The following is a 26,824-nucleotide window of genomic DNA, read 5'->3' as shown; positions in this document are numbered from 1 at the left end:
ACACAGAGACAAAAAGATAAGAGAGAGACAGAATGTATCATTTTTTCCATTAGTTACAAAGGAAGTGCTGTACCATATAGTGTAATGGAGAGCAGGACTTATCTCCAAGTATTTCAAACAGACAAATGAAACACAACTAATAAATTAGCTTGTTGACATTTAATAAGCCTATACATGAGCGTGATTCAGCTTGGAAATATAATTAAATGCTTAAAATAAATGAGGGCCGGCACACTGTGCCAAAGTCGGCTGAGCCTACAAAAAGGGACTATCTCTGTCTGCCAATGCTGTCTATGGACCAGATGGAAAACATAAAGTGGTTTGCACTTTATTTTTAAATTACTGTAATTTTCCTAATAAAAAGGTTACACTTTATTTTCATAAAGCCAGATAGGCTGTCTCCAATAATAAGGTCTAGGAAAATCGTCCCAATGGCCCTCTCTCCCTCCCTCCCTTTCTTTCCATTGGGTACTTCCTCGACCCAGTTGACTAAGGTCACGAAGTCCAGCTTAAAAATAGACCACGAGCCTACCTCTTGGGCACACCATCCACACTCTGGACCCAGCCCCAGGCACTTGGTACATGTTGCTGCATTCGAGCTGGTACATCTGTTCTCTTCTGTAATCAAGGACAAAATAATGAGTTATTAATAAGCTCTCTTCCTTGGGAAGTTCCCTACCATTTGACCCTTGACAAGTGGCCTGGCCAATATGATTTTGAAAGACAAGCACATTTATAGTGGAAAAGGCAGAGTTCATTGATTTAGGACTAGAAGAGATTCTAGGTGTTATATAGTCTCTTTCTGTCCCCCTCCACACTTACTTATTTTACAGTAGTGGAAACTGAAACCAAGAAGGATTGAATGATTTCAATCAATCAATCAACCACTCAATTCAAAAGAATTTATTCTATTCTATTTATTTATTATTATAAATAATACTTATTCTATACTTGTTAAGGCAATTACCATGTTAACTACTAAGGGTATAAAGACAGGAAAAATCATTCTCTGTCCTTAATGACCTTACATTTTAATGGAAGGGACAGGTAATATTTATCAGCTACCATGAAACTCAATACATGCAAATATACAGAAGAGAGGATAGGTAACCGTGAAGAGTCTTCTGGGTAGGAAATAAAGTCCGATTTTCTGTGCAGCTGCTAGACTCCAAAAAGAACCCATTTTCCCCATTCTACAATGTCTCTCTTTTTATCCCACATATTTTAGTCCATCAATATGATATTTGCCCAGAGGTTTTAATGGTTATATGGAAAGAGTAGGAAATATTGATTTTAATTTTATATTTGATCCTTTTTTAAAAGATAAATCTTTTTTTTTTTTTAAGGAAGGAAAGAGAAAGGGACTCCCTGCTTTATTATCTTATCTGAGGATATTACATCGATTATGTGTGGTTGCTTTGAGTGTGGGAATTCTCTCTGCCAGCAAAGATATTGAGTGCTTATACCTCATAGATAAGTGTTAGGGAGTTGCTAGAGATTCACACTCTTGCTCGGGTTTGCATAATTTCTAAGTGTCAGAAAGAGAAAAAAGACCTAAGACTTTCTGATGATAAAGCTGTCTCCCTATCCACTGTGCAAGCTGGAAGAAATCATTGGAGTCATCTGTTTTAAATCCCTCATTTATAGATGAGCAAACTAAAGCCAAGAGAGAGGAAGTATCTTCAAATAAATCAGGTTATAATGTGACTTGAGTTCAATGCTCAACCCAAGTTGAGCACTGAGTAATACAGATTGTTGGATTATACTCAGGAAACACCTGGATTCAGCTCTTGGCTGTAGAACTTTCTAGAGAAGTCACATGGACATGTCCCTTTATCTCATTGACTCAGTTTCCCAATTTGTAAACAGAGACAATTAATCCCTGAAGTACTTTTGGTAAACCTTGCAGGGTTGTTGTGGGGATCAAATGAAATTATGTTTGCAATGCCCTCCATGAATCAGTCTTTCAATTCTTCAAATGTCAATGATCATGATTCTTTCTATACCCACATTGTGTTGCTATGATAGCTTAAATGAAAGAGCTCACTTTGCACCACTGTCTAAAAACTGGGCATGAATGTTCTAGATGGAAAATTCAGAGCTGGGATGGCCAGGAGAATATTTTGCTATTGGGATTCTGACTTATTTAGCGTCTTTAAACATTTCCTCTATCAAAAGACAATTTTCAGAGGAATAAATTAAAACTATTTCTAATCATATGAAGGAGCTCTAAATCATTATTGATCAGAGAATGCAAAGTAAGACAACTCTAAGATACCACTACACACCTCCCAGAATGGCTAAAATGACGGGAAAAGATAATGATGAATGTTGGAGGGGATATGGGGAAACTGGGACACCGATACTTTATTGGTGGAGTTGTGAAATGATCCAACCATCCTGGAGAACAATTTGGAACTGTGTTCAAAAAGTTATCTGTGCATATCCTTTGACCCAGAAATGTTTCTATTGGGCCTATATCCCAAAGATACCTTAAAGAAAGGAAAGGGACCCACATGTGCAAAAATATTTGTGGCAGTCTTTTTCATAGTGGCAAGAAACTGGAAACTGAGTGGATGCCTATCAGTTGGAGAATGGATGAATAAGTTATGACATGCCAATGTTATGGAATATTATTGTTCTGTAAGAAATGAGTAGGAGGATGATTTTTAGAAAGGTCTGGAGAGATTTACAGGAACTGATTCTGAGTGAAATGAGTAGAACCAAGAGATCATTATACATGACAACATCAATGTTACACGATGATCAATTCTGATGAATGTGGATTTTCCCAACAATGATATGATTCAAACCAGTTCCACTTGTTCAGTGATGAAGAGAGCCATCTACACCCAGAGAGAGGACTGTGGGAACTGAATGTGGATCACAACATAACATTATCACTCTTTTTGTTGTTGTTCACTTTCATTTTGTTTTCTTACTCATTTACTTTCTTTTTTTTATCTGATTTGTGCAGCAAGAAAATTGTATAAATATGTTTATACATATTGGGTTTAACATGTATTTTAACATGTTTAACATATACTGGATTGCTTTCCATCTAGGGAAGGGGGTGGAGGGAAGAAGGAGAAAATCTGAAGCACAAGGCTATGCAGGGGTCAATGTTGTCAAATTATCCGTGCATATGTTTTGAAAATAAAAAGCTTTATTTAAAAAAATAAACATACTTCCTCTTTCTCAGATCTAATTTGCTGATCTATAAAATGGGGGCCTTGGAATAGATGGTCCTTATGGTTTCTTTCAGCCTGCAGTCAACGAGCCTATAAATGCCACCTTTAGCACTTACAATCTGTGTGAACTTGAGCAAGTTATTGAATTTCTTTGGGCTTCAGTTCCATCAACTATGAAACAACGGGTGGTTGAACAAGGTAGCCTGTATCCATGTCTAAATTGAAGAGTGTATCGATGCTACCTTGGACAGCTCCTGCCTGTAGGACATTGCACAATTCACTTCTCTAGGCCTCAGTTGGCTCATTTGTAAAATTAAGGGACTTGATTGGATGAACTTTAAGGTCTCTTCTAGTTGTGGATCTATGGTTCTTTTGGAGCAAAAAGGACTCAGTGTACAAGCCATGGCCACCATCAGTGCTGGAACTTTAGAAGTTGACTCAGATGACGTTCTGTGTAAGCTCCATGTTCTGGCCTCCTCCACCCAGCTCACTTTAAGTGAATATTCAGCTGGCTTGTCATAGACTTCCATCATTGGCTGTAATATTTAATAACACTGTTTTCCTCTGGGAACTATTTGTTTCCCTCCTCCCAAACTATATCCCCCATCCCAATCCAAGCACTACTGTTTAAGACTAGGAAAAACAAACAAACAAAAAATAGACTCAAGAATGACTCTTGACTACTTTCTTCATAGTTTGCAATCAAACTACAATGTCTTGGAGCTGATCAAAAAGCCCATTAACCCCCTCCCCCTGGCCATGAGCATCATATTCTGGCTGATGACTGCCATTACCTGAGCCCAGCATCACTCATCAGGCACATCTCCCACTCAGGCCTGCTCAGGAGACACTGATGTCACCCTGACCCAATGATAGTTCAGTCCTCCACTCACTACCCTGTCCTTGCTTGTTCTAGTTATCTTATTCACTTTGAAACCTGGTGTTTAAAAATAGATTTGAGAATTTGGGCAAGCAAAGCAGACTAGTGGATTCTGGGAATGTAGTGAGACAAAGGGGTGACTCCTTTGACCCTTTTCCGCACTGACTGGCCCTGATGATTCTGCTTCCTTCTCCCAGATCTGTTTCAGCCTTTTGCAGGAACCCTTGAAAACTCAGAGGACAGTTAAAGTCTAGGGATAGGAAGGGGAAAAGCTAAATGGAAAGGATAGAAAGTCAGAGTTCCATGACACTGTTTCATGAGAGCTGATGGGGATGGGGGCACATGATAATTTCATTTTATCCTGATTCCCTTCTCCATCATATTAAGAAGCAAGCATCTCTCCTGATCCTCTTTTTTCCTCCTCCTCCTTATATGCTCTTTCACTTAATTTTATATATCTCCACCCTGACTTCCAAGAAATGGTTGCCTTTAAGTATTTGAAGTCCAGGACTAGTGCCCTCCCTGGTTTGTGGTCCTGAGCTATTCAATGAAATGGCTGCCATCAGCCAAGAGGGTCGCTAACCCTAGATCTTCAGTACTTAAAGGCAAACAATGCTTGCTGAGAAATTGTTTATAGTTAGAAGGTCTTAATAGGGTTTAAAATTATATATTTAGAGCCTGAATTGACCTTAGACATGGAATAGTTGAAGCTTTTTCCTCATTTTATTGATGAGGGAACTGAGGCAAAGCTCAGTGATCTGCCTAAGGCTATACAACTATGAAGTGTCTAATGTGGGATTTGAATTTAGGTTTTCTTAATGCCAAGTGCAGCATTTCATCCAATTGGCCATGTTGCTCTTGGAAGGGTCTGCTTTCTTCTCTGGATAAAGAGATCGACATCTCCAGAAGGTAAATCATGTGTCTTTGGTCTCATGGGCAAGAATCAAACTCAGGACCTTCAATGCTGAATCCCATGTTCCCTCAATCTTGAGGTCTTCTATGTCTTTAGGGCCAGTAAAACTAATTGAAAAGCTGAATCCAAGCATGTTTGTGCATCTGAGTTTGCCTTTGCTGAAATTCAATCTGGGACACAATCACAGAAATGTGGCCCTGGGCTGGGCCGTATTTTCAGCCTGATACCCAGACTTATGCTGCAAGGTGAACTTGCAGAGTACTAGGAATATAGGAATGAGGAAGAAGGAGCAGGGATGTGTTTCTAAAGTTAGTCTGATTGTGGCATTGGTTAATTCCCATTCAACCTGAGGCCAGGGAACTGTGCAACTTACAAAGGAAGGAACTCTATTTTCTTCTGCTTCTATCATCTCTGCCCTCCATCCTTGGCATTTGGAGGGCCAGTGTCCATTTTGGAAATGCAAGGACCCACCCAGGCCTGATGGGTGACAGCTTGAGAGGTCACTTTGGCCCTGCCAGGGGTCAGGATGAACATATTTCTGAAGCCTCCCAGAAACAGGAGTTTGGCCTCAGATGATTTGGAAGAGGAGGAGTGTTTTGTGTTTCCTCAGAACTCAGAGCAGACTCCAGCCCTGGCCTCCATGGGAGCCATGTCAAAGCCTGCTGCTGGAGAGTGTCATGGTCAGATTCTCAGAAGACAAGCCAGATAAACTTTGGCAAAGATAAATTTCAGGCTTTCATTTTTCATGTTGAAACAAGGCTATGCAAAGGGCTGGATGGAGAAAATTGGTCCTGCCTGCTCCATTAGAAACTGAGGATTCCTTCTTGCCTTGATAGTCTTGGCTGCTCAGAGCTGGCCTGAGGATCAATTCAGTCAAGTCCAGTTCTGAATAAAGTCTAAGGCAGCCCTGATCTGAGTTGAAAGTGACAGAGGGTTCATGGAGGCAGGAGCAGGCTGGGATTGGAGACATTTCAGAAGCAACATAGACTCCCTTGTAGCCATGTGGGATGATACATGGAGGGCTAGACTTGCAGCTAGGAGGCTCTCAGGTTAAATCCTGCCTCAGTTTGACTCTTTTCAATGATGAGGTGATTCAGGCCAGTTCTAATGGATTTGTGATAAAGAGCGCCATCTGCATCCAGGTCACTTTACTTTTCTGATTCTGAATTATTTGTAAAGAAGAAGGATTAATGTCCAGTAGGTCCAAAGACCTATTTTACAGGGAATGATGTGAGATTCAAATGTGAAAATGTTTGTAAAGGCCTGTAAAGTGTCACAGAAATCTCTGTTATGAGTCCTATTCTTTGTCCCCATTCAGATCTGCTACTTCCTGGTTCTCTCCAATGGCATTAAAATTACAGTCCCTTGCACTAAGGGCAAGGCAGCTCATCCTCCTCAAATAACTCCTAGAACTTGGCCCAGATGATGTGATCCTTGCATGATTTGGACTCAAGACCCACCCCCACCCCCCATTAAGCCTCCATTGTTCTCCTCTGTCTAATTCGCCAACATACTATTTGTGGCCCCGGCACTAAACACAGTCTGCCTGTGCAAAGGATTGTGGGATTATCTCCTCCTCATGACTGGGAGCTGGTCCCTTCCTCTTAATCCAGCCTCAATGGCATTCATTTCCTGGTGGCTACAGCACACTGCTGACTCAGCTGGGCTTCCAGTCCATCAAACTCCTAGATATGTGTTAGACCAACTAATCTCTGGCCATGTTTTCCCCCTCCAGGAACTGGGAAGGTAAATTTGGTAGGAGCTGAAGTGATTTTTTCCAGGGTCCCAGGTATCCCATAGGATTTCTGTGCTTCCTGCCAGGTCTTATCCCTTTAGATACAGTTCTTCTCCAGGATGGTGCTGCAGTTGGAACTCTGTGGTTTCCATGAGCCTCCTGTTGGTGGTGCCAGAAGGCTGTCTAGTAGACTTTTTTTTTTGGGGGGGGGGGGGTGGCTTTAAGAGAGTTAAAGATGATGCTAGAATGATATCAATAAACCATCTGGATAGCTGAGAAGAATAATGGGTACTCATCTACTCAGTCTTAAGACCACTTCTCTAACCATTACATCACATTGCATTTCATTTATAACATCTGCAAAATGACCATTTAACAGCTGCATATCCAGAAGATGAATAAAGACTAAACAAAAGTCCACAGTGTAGAACTCTAAGAGATCTTTGAGATCATTACCTAATCCTGGACATCGAAACTGCTCCATGAGACCTTCTTGTTTGGAATCAATGGAGGGGATGGCAAACAAAAGAACCTGGTCATCATCTTCAGGCACTTTGGTGGTTCCTCCCACTGGCTGCCCAAGGCACCAGTCATCACCAAGTCAACCAACGATGCTGATTACCTACTCTTTCCATGAGTGACCTGGTGGAAAGTGGGGATGGTCAGGGTCTCCTCTGACTACATGTTTATGTGCTCCACTGCTATTTATGGAGTCCATTAGCACAGAATTCCTTCAGAGTCCTTTCTCTAGGGAAGAAGTCACGATGCTAATCCTTTCCTAGTATTATTTCAAATGAAAAATTATAGGGAGCTCAGTTCTTAAGCGAGAATATGGCTTAGTGGATAGAGAGCTCAAAACCAGCAAGATGTAGATTCAAATCCTGTCAGTGGCAGGCTGTGTGCTGGTGGGCAAGTTACTTTACCCCATGGCACTCCAGGCCAAAGCTTCTTAAACTGTAGATCGTGTAACTGAATGTGGGGGTCATGAAAAAATTGGCAACAGTAAAAGCTGTCAAACATTCTGCCAAGATTTAATATTTCATTTAAAAACAAACAAGTACATCCATCTCATGAATATGCAAATTTGCTTTTATCTTTAATATATGGTAAAATTATATTCACTTCAAAGAATTGTTTCAAACTCAATTTCTTTGTGATTTACTATCAATAAATGTTTGATTCACGTGCCTATTTTACATATTTACATACATGACATATTCTCAGGCAAAAAGGATTCTTGAATGGAAAAAGTTTAAAAAGCACTGCTCTGGCCACTCCCTAAGATTATTAGTGACATCAAGGATACTGATCTGAGTGGCAGTGGAGTGCATTTTCTTCCCTTAAAGTTCTGTACAGCAATGAAACTACAAATCCAGGCTCCTATCCTATTCTCTGGCCCTGTGACAATAGTGACAATTACAATTCACATTTATAGAGGACTTTTAAGTTTCTCCAATAGTCCCAGAATATGAGCCGGGAGTATAAGGATTCTTCCTATTTTATTGATGAAGAACTTGAGTTTCTTTAGGGGCAAACAATATAAAGACTAGATATGCTCTTGGGAACCAGTTTTATTTTTTTGATTACGATTGGTTGGCCATTTGTTACAGCCTGAGTCTATGGAATCTTTAAAGCAGACAATAACGCAAAAATAGAGCTGAGATAATAAGAAAACAGATGCTATAATCTGCCATTAATTCAGAACTAATGGTAATTGTTATTGGGTAATTAAGTGGTGCAGTGGATAGAGCATTGTCCTTGAAGTCAAGAAGACCTGAATTTAAATCTGGTCTCAGACCCTTTCTAGTTGTGTGATTTGAGAGTAGTCAAGTTAACTTCTGTTTTTCTCAGTTTCCTTTTCTGTAAAATGGGTCTAATAATAACACCTACTTTTCCATATTGCTATGAAGATCAAATGAAATAATTGTAAATTGCTCAGCAGAGAGCCTGGCACATAGAAGGTGCCATATAAATGTTAGTTGTTATTATTAACACTGGTATTCTTATTACTTCCATTCTCATTATCTGATGTAGCTTTGTTTTTCTTGACAATAGACAGCTATGGTGTGTGTGATAACTGGTTTGTGGGGCATTAAGATGACTAATCATATAGCCTGAACACTGGACAAGCTCCAAGCCCTTTGGCTCGGTTGTGTGGGGAATCCAAGTGCAGTCAATGGCCTCTGTTCTTTCTCTCTTAGCAGAAAGTCTCTTCTCCCACTTTCCTGAGAAGAGGCAAGTTAGTGGCCGAAAGTCTCATAGAACCAAAGACTCTGAATTCAAGGAAGCTCAGGCTCCTTCATTGCAGTGCTCTTGTTTTAAAGTTAAAAATATGACTTACCCAAGATCCTACAGTCAGGATGACTTCCCTCAACGATTTACTCTCAGCCTTGAAATCTTTCCATATCCTGTTCCATACTCCCCTGTCATTCAGATTCTCCTCTCCTCTCTCAGACAGAAGATGTCTCCCTTCTTGCTGATGCTAATGCTCTTGATCTAGGCCTTTGCTTTTTCTTATATGATCTTTCCCCAGAAATGACCCCTTGCTATATTTTTTGTTTCTCTTCCAACAGTTCCACTTTTTTTCCTTATACTTTGAGTCTCCCTATCCTAAAGCAGCCTGTTCTTGCCTCTGTTTTCACCCTCAGGGTTAGTAATCCCCTCTCTCTTTCACTGTCAAACTTCTAGAAAGAGATCCTCCTCTCTGTCCTCAGACTCTGGTTTCTCCCCACCCCCTTGAGGCTCAGCCCCTCACCATCTGGCTTCTGTCGCCATCACTCTGCAGAAACAACTCTTGCCAAGGTGGCTGACGATCTCCAGATCCGTACATTCAATGGCTTCTTTTCAGTTTCCATCTTCCGTGACCTCTGTGCAACAACTGACCCTGTCATTTGTTGCTCCTTGCCATTCTCATACCCCACCTTCCACATGGCTCCTAAATGGATGGTGCCTTCGTTATCCTTCCTGTCGATCTCCTAAGATTCTATCCTTGGTTTTCTTTTCCATTCTCTCTTGATACAAATTCATCCCTTTCCAGAACTTCAGTCACCAGCTGGAGGCAGAAGCCTGCTCAGTCTATGCATTAGGGCTAGACTTTTTCCTAAATATCCAGCCTCACATTTTGCCTACTGCCCAGCTCAATTTGCATGTCCAATCAGCAGCTCCAAGGATCATAGATTTAGAGATTAATGGAAATTTAGAGCCTCTTGATTTTACAGATTAAGAAACTGAGGCCCACAGAGCTTGAGTGACTGCTTGCCCAAGATCATATACACCATCAGTATCAATGGCAGAATAATACTCTAGGTGTCTATTGACTTGTAAAGTCAGTTCTGTTCTCTTTCCCTTGTACCATGATGTCTTTCAAAGATCAACCTCAAACTCAATATGGCTAAAACTAAACTCATCTCCCCTAAGATCATCCTTCTCCTCTAATTTCTCTATTTCCACCAATAAGATCACCACTCTCCAGCCCCAACCGGGTCATCCAGGCTTGAAACCCTAGCGCCTTAACAATAATAATGACTAACATTGACAAAGCTCTAAGATTTACAGAGGGCATTAACACAATATCTCATTTTATCCTCAATAGATAGGTATTATTGTTATTCATGATTTACAAATAAGGAAACCGAGGCTAAATGGCTTATCCACTATCACACAATAGCAAAAGTCTGAGACCAGGATTTGAACTGAGAAATGTCCATCTCCAAGACCATAATACTGGCTTCCCTAGCACCTGATCCATTTGTCTTCCTCATTCTCCACCTTGCTAACTCCAATTAGTTGTCAAGTTCTATCAATTCTACCTCAAAAACATCTCCCCAGGCTGTACCGATCTCTCTGCTCCTACCCTACCTCTCTAAGCACCTGTCCTTTTCTCCTAGCCTACTATGGAAGCCTCCAAATTTATTTTAGTCTATGTTCCCTCCATTGTTCTTCCTATTACTGCTTATATAAATTCTCTAAGGTACTGGTCTGATCACATGATTCTTTTGCTCACACTATTTCCGGGTCTTCCCTCTGTGGGCCAAATTAAAGTTAAATTCTGTCCAATAGAATGCAAGCTCTTTGAGGGCAGGGACTAACCATTATTTTTGTCTTTATGTATGTCTAGTATCTGATTAAATGAGTACCTGGCATATCAATGCCTATTGATGAATATTCTGGCCTTCAAGGTTTAGAAGTCTAGAACCAGCCCAGTTTTTCAGCTTTGTTTCCCACTATTTCCCTCCATGGACTCCACGTTTAAACCAAACTGACCCATTCACTTCCCTGGGCTTCCCCTGGTAAAATGCAAGCCCTTTGGGGGCAGGAACTTTTACCTTCTTTCCTTTTGTTTCTCCTTAGGAGAAGAGAGTAATAAATGTTTGTTGAATTGGGTCTTGTCACTAGGACACACTACCTGAGGAAGTGACACACTACCTGAGGAAGTTTTCTTGACCCAAGAGAAGGGGAGAAACCCCAAAGAGAGAAGCCAGAATGACAGTAACGGTGGCCACCAATCAGGATATCTCCCTGGGGGTGAGCCTGCCTTAGCCCTGTACTTCTGGGGCTCCAAATCTCCCCGATCCAGGCGTTCCTGGCTGCTCGGGGCAAAGCCCTGCTCAGAGCCGCTGAGGCTGGCCTGGAAAAGCCGGACTGAACATGTGCTCTGCTCCTTGTTTTAACTGGAAAGGTTCCATGCATTCCAGCTGTCTTCTTTGGGAGGCACACTCCCTGTTTTGAAAAGCCAAAATATTCACCAGTTTCCCACTCTGCCCCTCCAGATAATGTTTTCAATATAACACATTTCATTAGTTTCAGGGCCTCTTCCTATTTTCCATTCCAATTCTTGGCAGGTAGGAATCTCTCTTTCTCCCTTCCCCCCTCTCCCTTTTTCTTTTCTTAGATTCTTTCCTTCACTTTTCTCTTTCCTCCTTTCTCATTTTCTTTCTCCGTTCTTCCATTCTCTTTCCTTTTTTCTTCCTTCCCTCCCTCCCTTTCTCCTTCTATTTCTTTTGCCTTCACTATTAAACAGCTGCTCAGGTCAAAATCCCTAAAGCTTAAAGAAATTCTTAAAGTATAGACCACAAAGAACTTCGATGTGCTAACACTTCTTTGAAATTTGAAGACCTCTTGCTGACATGGATTTTATTACATGGCCAGCAAATCAATATCAACTTTTGAAAATGGATTTATTCTAAATAAACTCCCTTTCCTCTTGTGTCTTTTAATGTTCCAAGCCTCTTTCAGGGCTCACTCTGATGATCTCCTCTCCAGGAAGACCTTCCTAATCATAGTTAGAATTTTTGCTCTTCCTTTTCCTCTTCATCTTCCTTTTTCTTCTTCTTCTCCTCTTCCTCCTCTTTGTCACATGCTCCTCCCAGTAGAAACTAAGTTTCTGTTTTATTTATTTATTTTTTTTTGGTAGTTCTGGGACAAAGGCACCATAGTAAATGCTTCATAAATGCTGGTTGATTTAGACTGTTTCATGAGTTCATAGTGCTAAAGTAGGAAGAAACTTTAAAGGTAGCTGTCTCTAATTCTGCCTTTTCATTTTAGAGATAAGGAAACTGGGCCAGGGAAAATGGAAGGGACTTGCTCAGGGTGACATCAGTAACAAATAGTCAAGCCAGAGATCAAAGAGGTAGCCATTGGGATGACTTTCTATTATTCCTGCTCCAATTCACATTTTGCACACTTGAACATAGTATATGCTTAACAAACATTTGGTGACTGATCACCTGACCTATTGCCTCCATTGCCACATTGAGAGGTAGATTTGGACCACGGAAAGAGTCAGAAGCTGGAAATCACCTTTCAGGCCTGGGACTGTGAGACTTGTATCTCTTCTCTTTGGACATCAAGTTTCTCCACTGTGAAGTAACAATGTTTGACCAGATGATCTCTAAGACCAATTCCATTTCTAGAGTGACATACAGTAGCTTTATGTCTAATCAGCCAATCAATAAACCTTTATTAAGCACTACTGAATTCCAGACAGTATTTTAAGTGATAAGTATACACCTTCCTTTCCCTATACAATAAATTCCAGAATTTTCCTATCATTTACAAGACTAAATATAAAAGGTTCTGTTTAGTATTCAAAGCCCTTTATAACCCAACCCCTTCCTATGTTTCCAATCTTCTCATATATTACTCCTCCATATATACTCTTAGATTTATTGACTCTGGCTTCCTGGTTGTTCCCAGAAAAAGACTTTATTTCTCACCTTGAGGAATTGTCCCTTCTGTCTGGAATGTTCTCTTTCCTCCTCTTAGTGGATTCCTGGCTTCCTTTAAGACCCAACGAAAATGCCATCTTCTACAGAAAGCCTTCACCAAGCCCTCTTAATTTTACTTCCTTCTCTGTTTATTCATTCAATAATTTATTTATTCAATAAATAACCTAATTCTACTTATTTGTTTGCTTTCTCTCTCCCCTTTATATCGTGAGGTCCTTGAAGACAGGGACTGATTTTTTTTTTTTTTTGTATTTCCAAACTTAGCACAGTGCCTGGCACAGAGAAGAATATTAATACATGCTTACTGATTAATTGAGAAAGGCAAAAATAATCCATGACCTCAAGAAACTTCCAAAGAGAAGCTATATGTTGACTCAACAGAACCCATAATCAAGGAATCATTTAGCCAACTGAGGAAGATTACAGAGGAAAAAGGAAAGAGTCTAATATAACCAGATAGTTGGCTCTGAGTTCCTAAGGAACTTACTCTCCTGACTCAAGGAGTAGGTGCTTCTGCTTTTTCCTTTGGGCTTTTCCAACCACTAGTCTCAGAAGAGATCTCAGAAGCCATTAAGATCAATTTTCAGCTTTGTACATCCCCAACAGTTGGGAATCTTCAGAGAAGATTGAAAAAGTTACTACCTCCTAAGAATGCCCCAAGTATACTAGGTCATAGCTCTTTTTTTTAATCAAAGCTTTTTATTTTCAAAACATGTGCATGGGTAATTTTTCAACATTAACTCTTGTAAAACCTTGTCTACAAATTCCCCTCTTTCCTTCTCCCCTCCCCTAGAAGGCAAGTAATCCAATATATATTAAGCATGGTAAATTATATGTTAAATCTAATATAGGCATGCAAATTTATATACTTACTCATCTTGCTGCATGGGAAAAAAATCAAATCAAAATAGCAAAAATGAGAAAGAAAACAAAATGCAAGCAAACCACCACAAAAAAAGAGTTAAATTGCTATATTGTGATCCACACTCAGTTCCCACAGTCCTCTCTCTGGATGTAGATGGATCTCTTCATCACAAGATCCTTGGAACTAGCCTCAATAATCTCACTGTTGAGAAGAGCCACGTCCAATAGAATTAATCATCACAAAATCTTGTTTTTGCCGAGTACAATGCCGAGAACAGTCTGGTTCTACTTACTTCACTTAGCGTCAGTTCATGCAAGTCTCTCCAGGCCTTTCTGAAATCAGACTGCTGATGGTTTCTTATATAAGAATAATATTCCATAACTTTCATATCCCATAACTTATTCAGCCATTCCCCAACTGATGGGCATCCACTCAGTTTCCAGCTTCCCACCATTACAGAAAGGGTTGCCACAAACATTTTTGCACATGTGGGTCTCTTTCCCTCCTTTAAGGTTTCTTTGGGATATAAGCCCTGTAGAAACACTGCTGGATCAAATTTTGATAGCCCTTTGGGCATAGTTCTAGATCATAGACTTACGGCTAGAAAGGACTTGAAATGACATCTAGACTGGCCACCTTGAATGTATAGATGAGAGAGCTGAACTTTCAGACAGGTTCAATAACTCTTGGGACCACACAGAGATAGAAGGAAAGCCAGGAATTCAGCTCTGGCTCCAAAGTTAATGAATAAACTTGTCTGCAAGTTGATTGGAGTGGAATTATGAAACTGGGAAGAGCTTGAGAAAGATGACATAAATGGGAAGGAAAGTTGTAATTTCTAGCTTTCATATCCACTCAAGAATTTCTGGCTATCTGGAAGCTTTGCCATGGATTAAGGAAACTAAATTTGAATCCTTAATCTGCCATTAATTTGTCATGTGACTGAGTCAATCTTGGAAGTCTCTCTAGGCCTCAGTTTTCCCATCTATGAAAAGAGAATAACAACTAACCACTCCTAGGGTGGTTTTGAACATCAAGTCAAGTGATGGATTTGACAACTTGTGAATTGTAAAAGTGTGAGCTGAATGATTGACAAGCTTGTCCTCTTAGCTCTTCCATCAGTTCTTAGAAGTTATCTCAGAGTCAGAAAGACCCAGGTTCAATTATTAGTTTGTGATCCTGGACAACCCTTTCAGAATCTGTTTTTCCATGAGTACAAGTAGAAAAAAACCACTACTTATGTGGCCTTCCACGCAGAGAGATTATCAGGAAAGCAAGAGCTCCATAAAGTGTATTCTTATTAATGCAGAGAATCACTGGGGTGATGGAAGTCCAGTTGATTCAGATGACCTAGGTTTTCTGTTGAGTAGCTCTCTAAACTTGAACCAGTCACTTACTTTCATGGTGGCTGGCCTAGAGTGTCAGTTTAAGAAATACATGCTTGTTGGTCAATTAATTCTTTGTGCTTCAGTTTCCAAATCTGTGAAACTGTGTTCATAATAACTGAAGGTTGCAGGGCATTTGTTTTGAAATTCAAATGAAATTAAAGCACTTTTATATTTCATAAAGCATGGTTTTACCATCAACTCTTCCAATATTATATAATCCTTCTTGGTTCACTAAATTTCAAATCTCAAGCAGAAGAGGGGATGACAACATTTGTTTTGAGGCGATCACATGTCTTAGTAACCTACAGGGATGAGAACTACCAGGAATAAGACATCATCTGTAACCTGACCTTCAGTAGAGTCTTGTTCCAATGCCTCCCTTGGGCATGGGTGTAACCTTGGGCAGTGAAAGACTATGCCAGCGCTGCCAGTCCAGCTGACAGCTGCTACTGAGCTGAAGAGGCTCGAATAAGGCCTGATGGGGTACTATTAGCTACTGTCCAATGGCTCACCTAATTAAGCTAGGAGAAGTTCATCATAACATTGGCCACAAGGGGGACTAATTTTTCAACTTTCAAGGATGGGTCATCTATTATGACATGGCGAGTTATAACTTATATTGGTGGAGAGAATGGATACCAATCTTGGAGTCGTACAGATGCTTAAAATCAATCTTACCTAGATTTAATTAATTTATGGGATTTGCTTCTTCTATTATAGAATGGTGTTTGATAACATATAATTAAAAGACTTTAAACTCATATTTTCACATATTTCCTTTCAGCTTAACTATGAGATATGCAGGGAATAGAGAGAAGCTACTATTAGAAAGGTGGGAATAAAGCAATGATAATCCTAGAGTCAGAGATAGGATGCCTTTTGAGGTTTACCAAATAAATAAGTAATTCAGGAGAACCAGAAGTCAGAGCTTAGGACTTTGCTTTCATGCCACAAAGTGGTACATCTATACCAAGTTTATCATCAATGGCGTATCTTCACTAAGCTCTGCCCTTTTGTATCTCAGATAAAAGAGTGGCAAAGTGTCTAGCACTTGTCTTGATAAATATTTAGTAAGATGCTAGACTGAAAGACACCCCTTTTTGTACTCTAGCATTGGAAGGAACTCCAGGAACCACCTAGTTCTACTTCTTTCTCCAGATTAGAAACACAAAGTCAAAAGAATCAAGTTACCTTCCTGGGCTCATGCAGAGAGTTCCTGCTAGAGTCAAGATATTAAAATCCAGGGTTCTACAGATCTGGTTTCTATTACTTTTTGTCATGTTTAATGCTCTGTTGTTTGCTTACATTACCCACTTTCTCAACTGCCCTTCCCCTCATTTTTCTTCATGGTGTTTTTCTCTGAACCCAACCTTTGTAAACTAGACTAGAACCCAGATAAGAACTTGAATGTTTTCAAGTCCAGGAGACATCTGTTTTCATCCTGTTCTCAATTGCAGGGAAAACTTAGCACGGCTCCCCTCTCTTCAATTATCCTTTCTCCTCTTTGGGGTCAAATGGAAGTTGCAGCAGAGAACAGTACCAAAAAAACTGTTAAATTTGGTCATAGAAGACTCCAGTGTTATCAGTTCAGATCCTGGTCACCCATATGTCCTGGGCCAAGATACATCACCTCTACTGTCTAACATTGTCAGGCATTGAACATGCTGACCTTCTAAAGGGCCTGGTAGCTGCAGAGTTCCCATGATGCCATGAGTCAAAGTGGGCCAGTGAAAGCTCTCAGGGGGATCAGAGTACAAGGACCACTTGAACATATGGAATGTTGTAAAAAATGGGTGTTTTATTTGAGAACCAAACAGGGATTTGGAAAATACTTTTTAGAAGAACTTTTTTTCATGGAAATGCTTTCTATAATCACTGCCAACAAACAAATTAGCAAATGACTTAATGCATTACTTCCACAAAACACACACACACACACACACACACACACACACACACACACAAACTTGTTACACAATGTTAAGTATTTGAAGAGCTATTTTTCTCTGCTTTGCAAGAAGACAGAAGAAGCAGCAAAAGGGATGTTTCTAACAAGGAAGCCCATCTGAAACAAAAAGTGCTAATTTGGGAGGGGTTGGGGCTTAATCTCTCAGGGATTTCAGGCAAAATCTGGATTCTCATTTTCCAGCTATGGTCTAGTGAGGATACACATTTAGGTGTTGCTTGGAATTGATGGCTACTCAAGTTCCTTCTGACTCTGAGATTCTGGGGTTCTGGGATTGTCAGGCAGAATTTCTAAAGAACTGCAGCATTTACTCCGTAGATACCCATGCAAATACACTGACATTGTCAGAATGTAAGCTCCTAGAGGACAAGATTGTTTTTCTCTTTGCTTCTACCTATACCCTCAGTGTTTAGCACAGGCCTTGGCATACAGTAGGAGTTTAATAAATGCTTCCTGCTTTAACTGGTTTCTTGACTATGATGTATTAAAGGTAAGCCTTCTAATTGAAAAGTTTAGGGCCTATATGCTTAGATTTTTTGGCATATCAGTTGGTGGCTCAATTGGAAGCCTGGAAATTTCAATATTATAGGAGAACATGCCGGCATGCTCTTTGCAATTAGTTTACTGTAAAGGTCTGACTCGTTTGGGATATCGTGGCCCTGTACAGCAGGGGGAAGCTTACATAATCAAGTCATCATCAGGTGATATCAGTTAAAGCTTATATCTGAGGGCTACAATGAATATTCAAATAATATCTGGAACTCTTACAGTGCTTTTCAATTTACAAACACTTTCTAAATATGATGTAATTTGACTTCAAAAAAATCACTTCTAGAGGAAGGTACATTTTACAGATGTAAAAAAGTCTAGTGCCTTCTTCACCGTATCACTCAATCTTACATTAGTAGCCTGGATCAAAGAGCTAGAGAGTATGGAGTTCACTAAGCTTTATTGCCATCTCCTTTTACCATGACTTTGTCAAAATGTAAAGCCATCTAGATCATTTGATTTAGGTGCCTAGACACTGACCAATTAGTAAAGGGTCTTCTTGTTGGTGAATAATTTTTTGGTCATGTCCAAGTCTCAGTGAACCCTTTTGGGAGGATTCTTGGCAGAGGTATTGGAGTGCTTTGCCATTGCCTTCTCCAGCTCATTTTACAGATGAGGAAACTGAGGCAAACAGAGTGACTCGCCCAAGGGCACATAGCTAGTACATGTCTGAGGCCACATTTGAACCCAGGTCTTCCAGACTTCAGGTCCAGTACACAATCCATTTCACTTTCTATCTGCTCTGTAAGTAGTCAACTTATTAAAATAGTTGATTTTTTTGAGCAGAAGATACCTCAGCTTATCTGAAAATCGATATAAAGAACCATTAATTGATTATTCATCAAGAACCAAGCATTAATTGAGAACTTATTTTGTTTAAAGTACTCCCCTAAGCAGTGAGAAAGACAGCATGAGAAAAACAGCATATGGCCACTGCCTTCAAGGACTTCCCATTCTAATGGGAGAAATGAGTAAATAATTATGCAAGATATATACAGTGTAATGGAAATTACAGAATCTAAAAGCTAGGAGAGATCTCGGAGGTCATTCAGTCAACCCAAACCCTTTATGAAATCCCCATTTTAATATACTCAAACAATGGTTTTGTATTTCCAGTCTGTGGACCTCCAGTGAGGAGCAATCCATTATATCATCTCCCAGTAAGTGTCAGTCCCTTAGGTGAAAATCTGAAGTTTGGAGTAAATGGCCTCTGAGTTCCTTTTCAACTGTTGACCCCACTTTGAATTGTTAGATGGAACTTTCCAATGCACTGGCACTCCTTTCAATATATAACCTTTAGATGGGCTTATATGCTTCCACAGTGCACTCCTTCAAAAATCCAGCTGAAAACATAGCCTTGATCTTTATACAGAGGAGCAAGGTGGAAGAATCCTATATTACTAGCATGTTATAATTGGGAAATCTTCCAACTCCTCAATGGGATAATCTGAGGCAGTTCTCTCCCAGAAGGATTGTCTACTATGTCTGTAAATTATTAGATTGTAAATTTCTTGAGAGTAGGGACCATCTCTTTTTCTCATCTCTATCCTCAATGTTTAATATAGTACCAATCACAAAGTAAGTTCTATAAATAAACAATAAATGTTTGAATTGAATTGAGTGGGAATCCCCATATCCTGAAGACCACAGAGAAGGAAGACTCTGAAATAACCACTAGAAGAACCTCAGGCTGTGCCCCACCTCCTCTTCCATTGTATCCAGAAAGGTAAAGGAATAGCATCATTTTATTGGTAGAGGAAAACCATTGTTTTCATCTAGAGTAAAGAAGTCTAATGTAGACATAAAAGCCTCAAAAATCAGTCATAAGAAGGCAGCCCACAGAAAACAATATGAAATCAGGAAGCCTGACTTGCTATCTTTTTTCTATAAATAACTTTATTTTTGCAATGAAGCATAAAGATGGCAGCTCTCTTTTGGAAAGCGACAATCTTGGCTCAAACCAGGATTGCTGGATGGGCGATCAGGAAGCACTGAAAGATTAACCGGCTACAAGAAGCCATCCAGGGAACTGACCTTTGCCATGAATTAAAAGCCTTTTTTTTTAATCTCTTGGGATAGCAGCATCTGTGTCAGGCAAGTGGGGTTAGAGCCAATGATGACCCAACTGATCAAGTTCTCATATCACTTATCAAGAAAATTGTAGAGAAGGTTGAGAAAAGATGCTTTAAATGAATATGTTTCTGCAGCTTCTCCAAGGGGGCTTGGTTCAAAGGGGGCTGTAATAACCACTTTTGCCTAATTATAAGCAATATAAAGATTATACCACAAGTCAAATAAATGGTTTTTCCATTTCCAAGGAACATGGCTACTTTTTGAGAAATTCCCTGCCAGAGATACTCATTTAGAATAATGGGGGGGGGGGTCAAAATGCTGGCTTTAAATTGTCAATAAAGTAACTTTGGGTAAGAAAAGAATGGGGTTGAAATAGACATCTATATGGTACACATCTAGCAAGAAGGCTAAATGATTTTTCTGGGCTGAGGAACAAATCAACAGGTGGGTTTTTTAAACACTCTAATGGCTAGAAAATATTATCATTTCCCCCAACTATTTAATGTCTTTGGAAGAAAGTTTATTGAGAGAGGTTGAAAAGAAACTGGAAAAAATGGCGCTGGATTTTTTGTTTCTTGATTAAATATTTTCTTTTTGGACTTAGCAAAAGCAAAGCTAGAGGAAAACTCAACTTGGCAGCCAAAGCCCTTCACAGTCTGGCCCCAGCCCTCCTTTCCAGGATCATTACACATTATTCCTCTTCCCACATTCTCCATTCCAGCCAAACTGGCCAAGTTGATCTTCCTGAACTCAGCATCACATCTTTCAACCCCAGGCATCTTCCCAGGTTGTCCCTTCTCAGTCAGTCAGCTAGAATCCTGAATTTCCTTCAGGGCCCCAGTTCCAAGAGGAAGATTCTTAATCTCCTAGTTTTTTAGAGCTCCCTTCTTTCTCAAATTATCAGATACTTTCTTAGTCACATAAATGTAACCCTCCCAGCTCATATCACTTAGAAACTTAAGAAGGAAAGAACTCAGGTTGTATTTTTTATTCTTGGCATTTATAATTATTCCCTGAAAACTCTAGGAGCTTAATATATGCTTTTGGGGCTCAATTATCTTTTTTGAGGTACTTTGAAGATTAAGTATAGATTTTTATTTCATATTGTTTCCCTACATCTATTTAACATACTAGTTGGGTGCAATTCCTGTCTAATAATGTACTTTGAGGGAAGGGAAATTTATTTGAATAATAAGTCAAAAGGAACAATTATTAATAGCTTAGACACATACGTAGAGACAATCATGTTATCAATTTCCAAGTTAAATCCAAAGACTGGATCTGATTTGGGAGTGGAGAATGTGCTACAAGCCTCCCCCACCCCCTTATCTCTGCAGCTATTAGTACCATAGACTAGAGTTTATGATATGTAATTCCACTTTTATCAAGGCCGATAGGAGATAGGGATACAGAAACCAATTAGTCATTGACTGCCCACCAATATTAACCAAGAAGATGCTCTGTTTGCTCCTTTCTTGTTTCTGGTGAAGGGGCTATTGGCTATTTTCTCTAAAAAATTGTTGCTTGACCTGGAAAGACTTACCTGAGCTGAGGCTGAGTGAAGTGAACCAAGAGAACACTGTACATAGTAATAACAAGATTATGTGATAATTAACTATGATGGACTTTGTCCTTCTCAGCAATGTGATGATTCAAGCTAAAACCTTGGGATGGAAAATACCATCCACATCCAGAGAGAGAACTATGGAGGCTGAATGCAGATTAAAACATAACATTTTCACCTTTTTATGTTTGTTTGCTTTTTCTTTCTCATGGCTTTTTCCCTTTTGAGCTGATTTTTCTTGCTCAACATGATATGTTTGGAAATAGGTTTAAAAGAATTGAACATATTTAACCTATATTAGATTGACTGCTGTCTTGGGGAGGGGAGAAGGGAAGGGAAGGAGAAAATTTTGGAACACAAAATCTTAAACATGAATGTTGAAAAACATGTCTTTACATGTATTTGGAAAAAATGATATTGAATTTTTAAAAGTTGCTTGATCTTTTATTTTTGTTCATTTCTTAGGGGGAAAAAAAAAAAAAACCTAAGTTTTTTTTTTCACTTTTTTTGAATTTGTGTCACTAAACCCAGTGCCTGATATACAGCAAGAACTTAATAAATGCTTGTTCACCTGATGATGTATTTTGTATTTTTTTGAAATTTATTAAGTTCCAGCATGGGTCCTGATACTGTGATTTTATTGGTCCCTTTATAGGGTCCGCCTAAATAAGGAACTTCCCTCTGCCTAAATACAGACAGCATCGTCTCTGCAATTTAGAAAGTTATCTCTAGATCACTGAGAGACAAGTGCCCAAAATCACACAGATATCATGAGTCAAAAGGAGGACTTGAAGTCAAGACTTTCCAACCTCTCTATTCATTACACTTCCTCTGTGTGATGTTGTATTACCTCCTAACAATTTAAGCCCCTTGAGGTAGGAACTGTCATTTATGTTTTTGAAAGTTGTGCTGAATTGAGCTGGATGATAGAAGAGGAAAAATCTGATCTGAAGGAAGACAGACTCTGTTTGGGCTTGAGTTTCCATGAGACTCTGATGACAAGATTGATAAGGAAACTAAGGAACTCCAACCCCCAAAAGAAGGTGTAGATGGGACCGTCCTGTAGCAACAGTTGTCTGCTGAATAAATGAGGGACCATATGCCTGCGAACTGCCATATTTACCTTATGTTTATCTGCTCCTGCCCACATAAATCCTAATCTTCCTGGCTTTGAGCCTATAAAAGATTGATTGCATGTCCACCATTGTAAGAACAGATATGAGTGATTTTTTTTTAATGATCTAGCCAGTCCTGAGTAGACAGAATATGTGTGGCCTCCCGCCTTATACTACTGAGCCAACCCACCCACCTTCCTTCTGCTGTCAGTTGCCCAGGCTCTCAAGATCCTGTTCAGGATCTGTCTCTGGGGAAAGTAGCCTACTAAGCTAATTCACACTAAGGTGTTAGTGACCATGTGTTGTTTTAGAGGGGAATTATCTAGAGAGAGCACCATATAATTGATCTCTAATGTTGACATTTGGGAAATAAAAGAGACATTTTAGTGTTCCTCAAAGGATTCACTGGTGATGACTATCCATCTTTTTACTCAGGCAAGGTCCTTAGCTTATCAAACACTCTCTACTTCTGCTAACATTTCAAACAAAAGACTTCTTCTGAAAGCCTGTTTCAAAAGCACAGTTAATGAGCACAGTTAGTTGCAGTCCTAAGTCCTCAGACACATGTATCTGGATCTTGCCTGACACAAAAGTCTCTGCTTTCATTCTCACTTATCATTGTTTTTTGTTGTAGTGATAGTTGTTGTTCAGTCATGTCTGATTCTTTGTGACCCCGTTTAGGGTTTTCTTGGCAAAGATAGTGAAATGGTTTGTCATTTCCTTCTCCATCTTATTTTACAGATAAGGAAACTAAGGCAAATAGGGTGACGTGACTTGCCCAGGCTCACATAGCTATTACGTGTCTGAGGACAGATTTCAACTCAGGAAGATGAGTCTTCTTGACTTTAGGTCTAGTTCTTTTTTCTTCCTGTTTACATGTGAGAAACTGATTACACAAAAGGAACCATGAGATGGAGTGAAAAGAATATTTGTTGGCCACCAGAAGTCTTTAGCTTTACCATAATATTCATCCGATGCCAAATCTATTTAGCAAGCAAATGGTCAAACAACTTTTAGCAAGTCTTAGCTAAATTTCAGCCATGAATTAGGTTGCACATTAACTATTTTATAGTTTTGGTGCTTTTCTCATTCTATAACTTTGACTTAAAGAGAATAGAAAAAAAAATAACATCAGTGAATGGTCCAGATTATAAACATTTGATGAAAAGATTTTTAAAATAAGCCCATGAATTCTTTGACTGTGAATTTCCTCAGAGCCAAGTACAATGTTTTCCACATCATAGATAATCAGTATTTGCTGAGTGAGTTATTATTGTTTTGAAGAATAATCCCATGTCTATTTTATAGGATTCTGAGGATCAAGACATGGGTGCGACCTTTAAAGTCATTTAGTCCCAAAGTGGGACCAGGGAGCTCACTTTTCTAAGATAAAAAGGTCATAAAAGTTAGAGTGTGGATTTGAATTTTAAATTGTGTTCTTCCCTTTATTCCCTACATTGTTCTTACCCTCTAATCTAATAAATAAATCCTAACACAAATAAATTTAAACAAGAGAACAGACATTTGTTAAACACCTATTTTGTGCTTTGTACTTTACAATATTATTTCACTTGCTCCTTACAATAACCTGGGAAGTAGCTGCTATTATTATCTCCATTTAACAGAGGAGGACTTGGAGGCAGATGGAGGTTGAATGACATACCCCAAATCACACAGATACAATTGTCCGAAATAGAATTTAAATTTATATCTTCCTCATTTCAGGGGCTGTATTCTCTTCCTTGTACTATCTGGCTGACATCTATTTACTAAGTATAAATCATATGATTTATTTTTATTGATTGATTTCTATTTAAAATCAACTCCAGGATTTTATTGATGTAGGGCATTCTGTATAAGAAATCCCCCTCTCATTGCAGACCAGCAACTCATCTCCCATGTATATTTTGAGGGAATTACCCCAAGCTCTACTGTATCATTTAATTTACTGATTTTTTTTTTGTTTATTCATTTGAATTATCACGAATCCTTGAAGTAAATTACAGAACTGGAGTAAATTGATGAATACCGAGGCCACCAGATGAGGCAAAGCAGCAAATGGAATAATGGGCCGGGAGTTCAGAAAACCTGGATTCAAATTTCACCATTCACACTTACCAGTAGAAACAAACTAATTAACTGAACCTCAGGCAACTAAGAATAGAATTAATTTGAAAAAAAAAAAAGGAATAGAGGATCATAGGAATATATATTAGAACTGAAATGACACCAAGTGCAAAATCTTCATTTCACAAATGAGAAATTGAAGAATAGAGAAGGGAAGTGACTTGGCCCATATCATAGGACTGGTTAAGTGAGTCAAGACTTTCGATGAGATCCTTTGATTTTAAATCTGGGGTTCTAGAATATAAACTACTCAAAGTTTTATTTTTATTTTTGAATTCCCTGTCTCTTAGCAAAGTTCAGCCTATGATAGGAGTTAATAAAAGTTAGTTATATTGAATGGAAAAGGTGTTATCTGCCTTAGTTGAGAGAGCTTACAACTAAAATTCTCTTTGAAATTAAATTAGGTACTTGGCACATAGTAGGTATTTAATATTTACTGATTATTAAATATATACCTTAGGACTTGTAAGTCCACAGTCTAAGTATTTCGTTGTACTTTGATTTTGAAATTCTAAAGATACCTATGTTCATTTTAAGAATTTCTTTCTATATGATGCATCAACATAACACAGTGAACTGCCTCAGAGCAAGGAAGTCCAGATTCATCAGTCAATAAACAATTGAGTAACTGCCTACTGATATAAATATATACATGTGTGTATGTGTGTGTATCAAAGAAGCTAAATATAAGTTAAAAAGGAAATAATTAAGAGAACAAAGGCACTAAAATGGAGCGCATTGGGGAAACCTGTAGAAGAAGGGATTTTAGTTCCAACTTAAAGAAAGCCAATAGAAAGAAATGAGAAAGGAAGGCAGTACAGACATGGGATGTCATCAGAGAAACTGCCCAGAGCTGAGAGGTGGAGTATCTTGTTCATGGAACAGCCAGGAGGCTGGTGTAACTAGATGGAAGAGGACATATTGTGGGGTGAAGTGAGAAGGCTGGAACAGAGGCTAGGTTATGAAGGGCTTTGAATACCAAACAGAAGACTTTATTCTGGAGGTGATAGGAAACCCCTAGAGTTTTCTGAGTAGCATTTCCCTTTGTTGGCTGAATGGATGATAGAGTAGAGCAGGAAGAACCTGAGGCAGGCAGAACTGTGAGCAATTATGGTAGTAATCAAGGCTTGGGATAAGGAGGGACATCATCAGGTATCAGAGAAGAAAAGGGGCACATGTGAGAGAAGCTGCAAAGGGGAAATTGGCAGACCTTGGCAATAGCTTGGACATGGGGAGTGAGACATAGGAAGGGTCCAGAATGACTCCTAGAATATGAGTCTGAAAGACTGGCAAGACATAATGCTAGAGAAAGTAGGAGGGGGGAAGGGATTTTTTCATGGGGGAGAATATTGGGCATTTTAAGTTTGATATGTCTATTAGACATCCAGTTTGGGACATTGAAAGGAACAAGAAAGCAGAGATCTAGGGGCAGGATAGGTAGATCTGAGAATCATCAGCATGGCTATGGTGATTAAATCCATGAAGACTGACAAAATCACTCAGTGAAGTAATACCATGGGAGAAAAGAACAGGGTCCCCCATGGGATACCTACATTTAGCAGGTGTGATCTGGAGGAGGATCCAGCAATGGAGATAGAGCAGGAGTAATCAGGTAAGTAGGAGTGTTGCTGGAGAGCATTTGGTTCCCAGTCAGAGTGAGAACACTCCCACGGGATTCTCTTTTAAGTTTCTCTTTTGTTTCACCAAAGCCGTATACCAAATAGCATAGGCAACTAATTGGCTATTAGGGTTGGGAGAAAGAAAGCTTTTATATCCAAATTCTGGCTCTAAACCATGTTAGGGATACGAAAGCTGCTAAAAACAGATTTTTTTTTTCAGACAGTAGCCTAGCCACAGGATCTGTTAAAACAGAGTGGGTCAAAACAGCAACTTGGTTGCTTGGGTTCAAGGAACAGCTTATGGAGCAAGTGTTCCTTCTGTGGGCTCAGCAAGTCTAAATATACTTATCTTAGTGATTTGGGGAAAGGTTTCTGTAAGTAATTTTCATAAACTACTCTAGGGACTACAGTCAGAGTCCAGCATGTCCCCCATAGGAGGGAAACTAGGATAGAGTGGTTTTTGGAAAACCTTGAGAAAACAGTATCATGGAGGAGAGAGTAATCAACAGTATCAGGAGGCAGAGAGGTTAAACAGAATGAGGACTGAGAAATAGCCATTGGATTTGGCAAGTAACAGATCCCTTTGGAAGGAGCAATTTCTGTAGACTGGAG

General features: G+C 39.3%; 1 protein-coding gene across 4 annotated transcripts in view; it reads right to left on the bottom strand.

Moving 5' to 3' along the window:
• ITGB8 (integrin subunit beta 8) overlaps positions 1-26,824 on the bottom strand; it is a 106,880-nt gene that overhangs the window by 77,129 nt on the left and 2,927 nt on the right. For all 4 annotated transcript variants that reach the window (XR_007947868.1, XM_051963201.1, XM_051963202.1 and 1 more), the window contains exon 2: positions 533-618. Coding sequence is in view for 3 of the 4 variants with exons in the window: in XM_051963201.1 (XP_051819161.1) it covers positions 533-618 (86 nt within the window). In the remaining variant the exon portion in view is untranslated. The remainder of the gene's footprint in view (positions 1-532; positions 619-26,824) is intronic.

Source organism: Antechinus flavipes, chromosome 5 (assembly GCF_016432865.1).
Source record: "Antechinus flavipes isolate AdamAnt ecotype Samford, QLD, Australia chromosome 5, AdamAnt_v2, whole genome shotgun sequence".
Taxonomy (NCBI): domain Eukaryota; kingdom Metazoa; phylum Chordata; class Mammalia; order Dasyuromorphia; family Dasyuridae; genus Antechinus; species Antechinus flavipes.
Note: the sequence above shows the minus strand (reverse complement) of the source record. Positions and strands in the feature narration are given on the sequence as shown.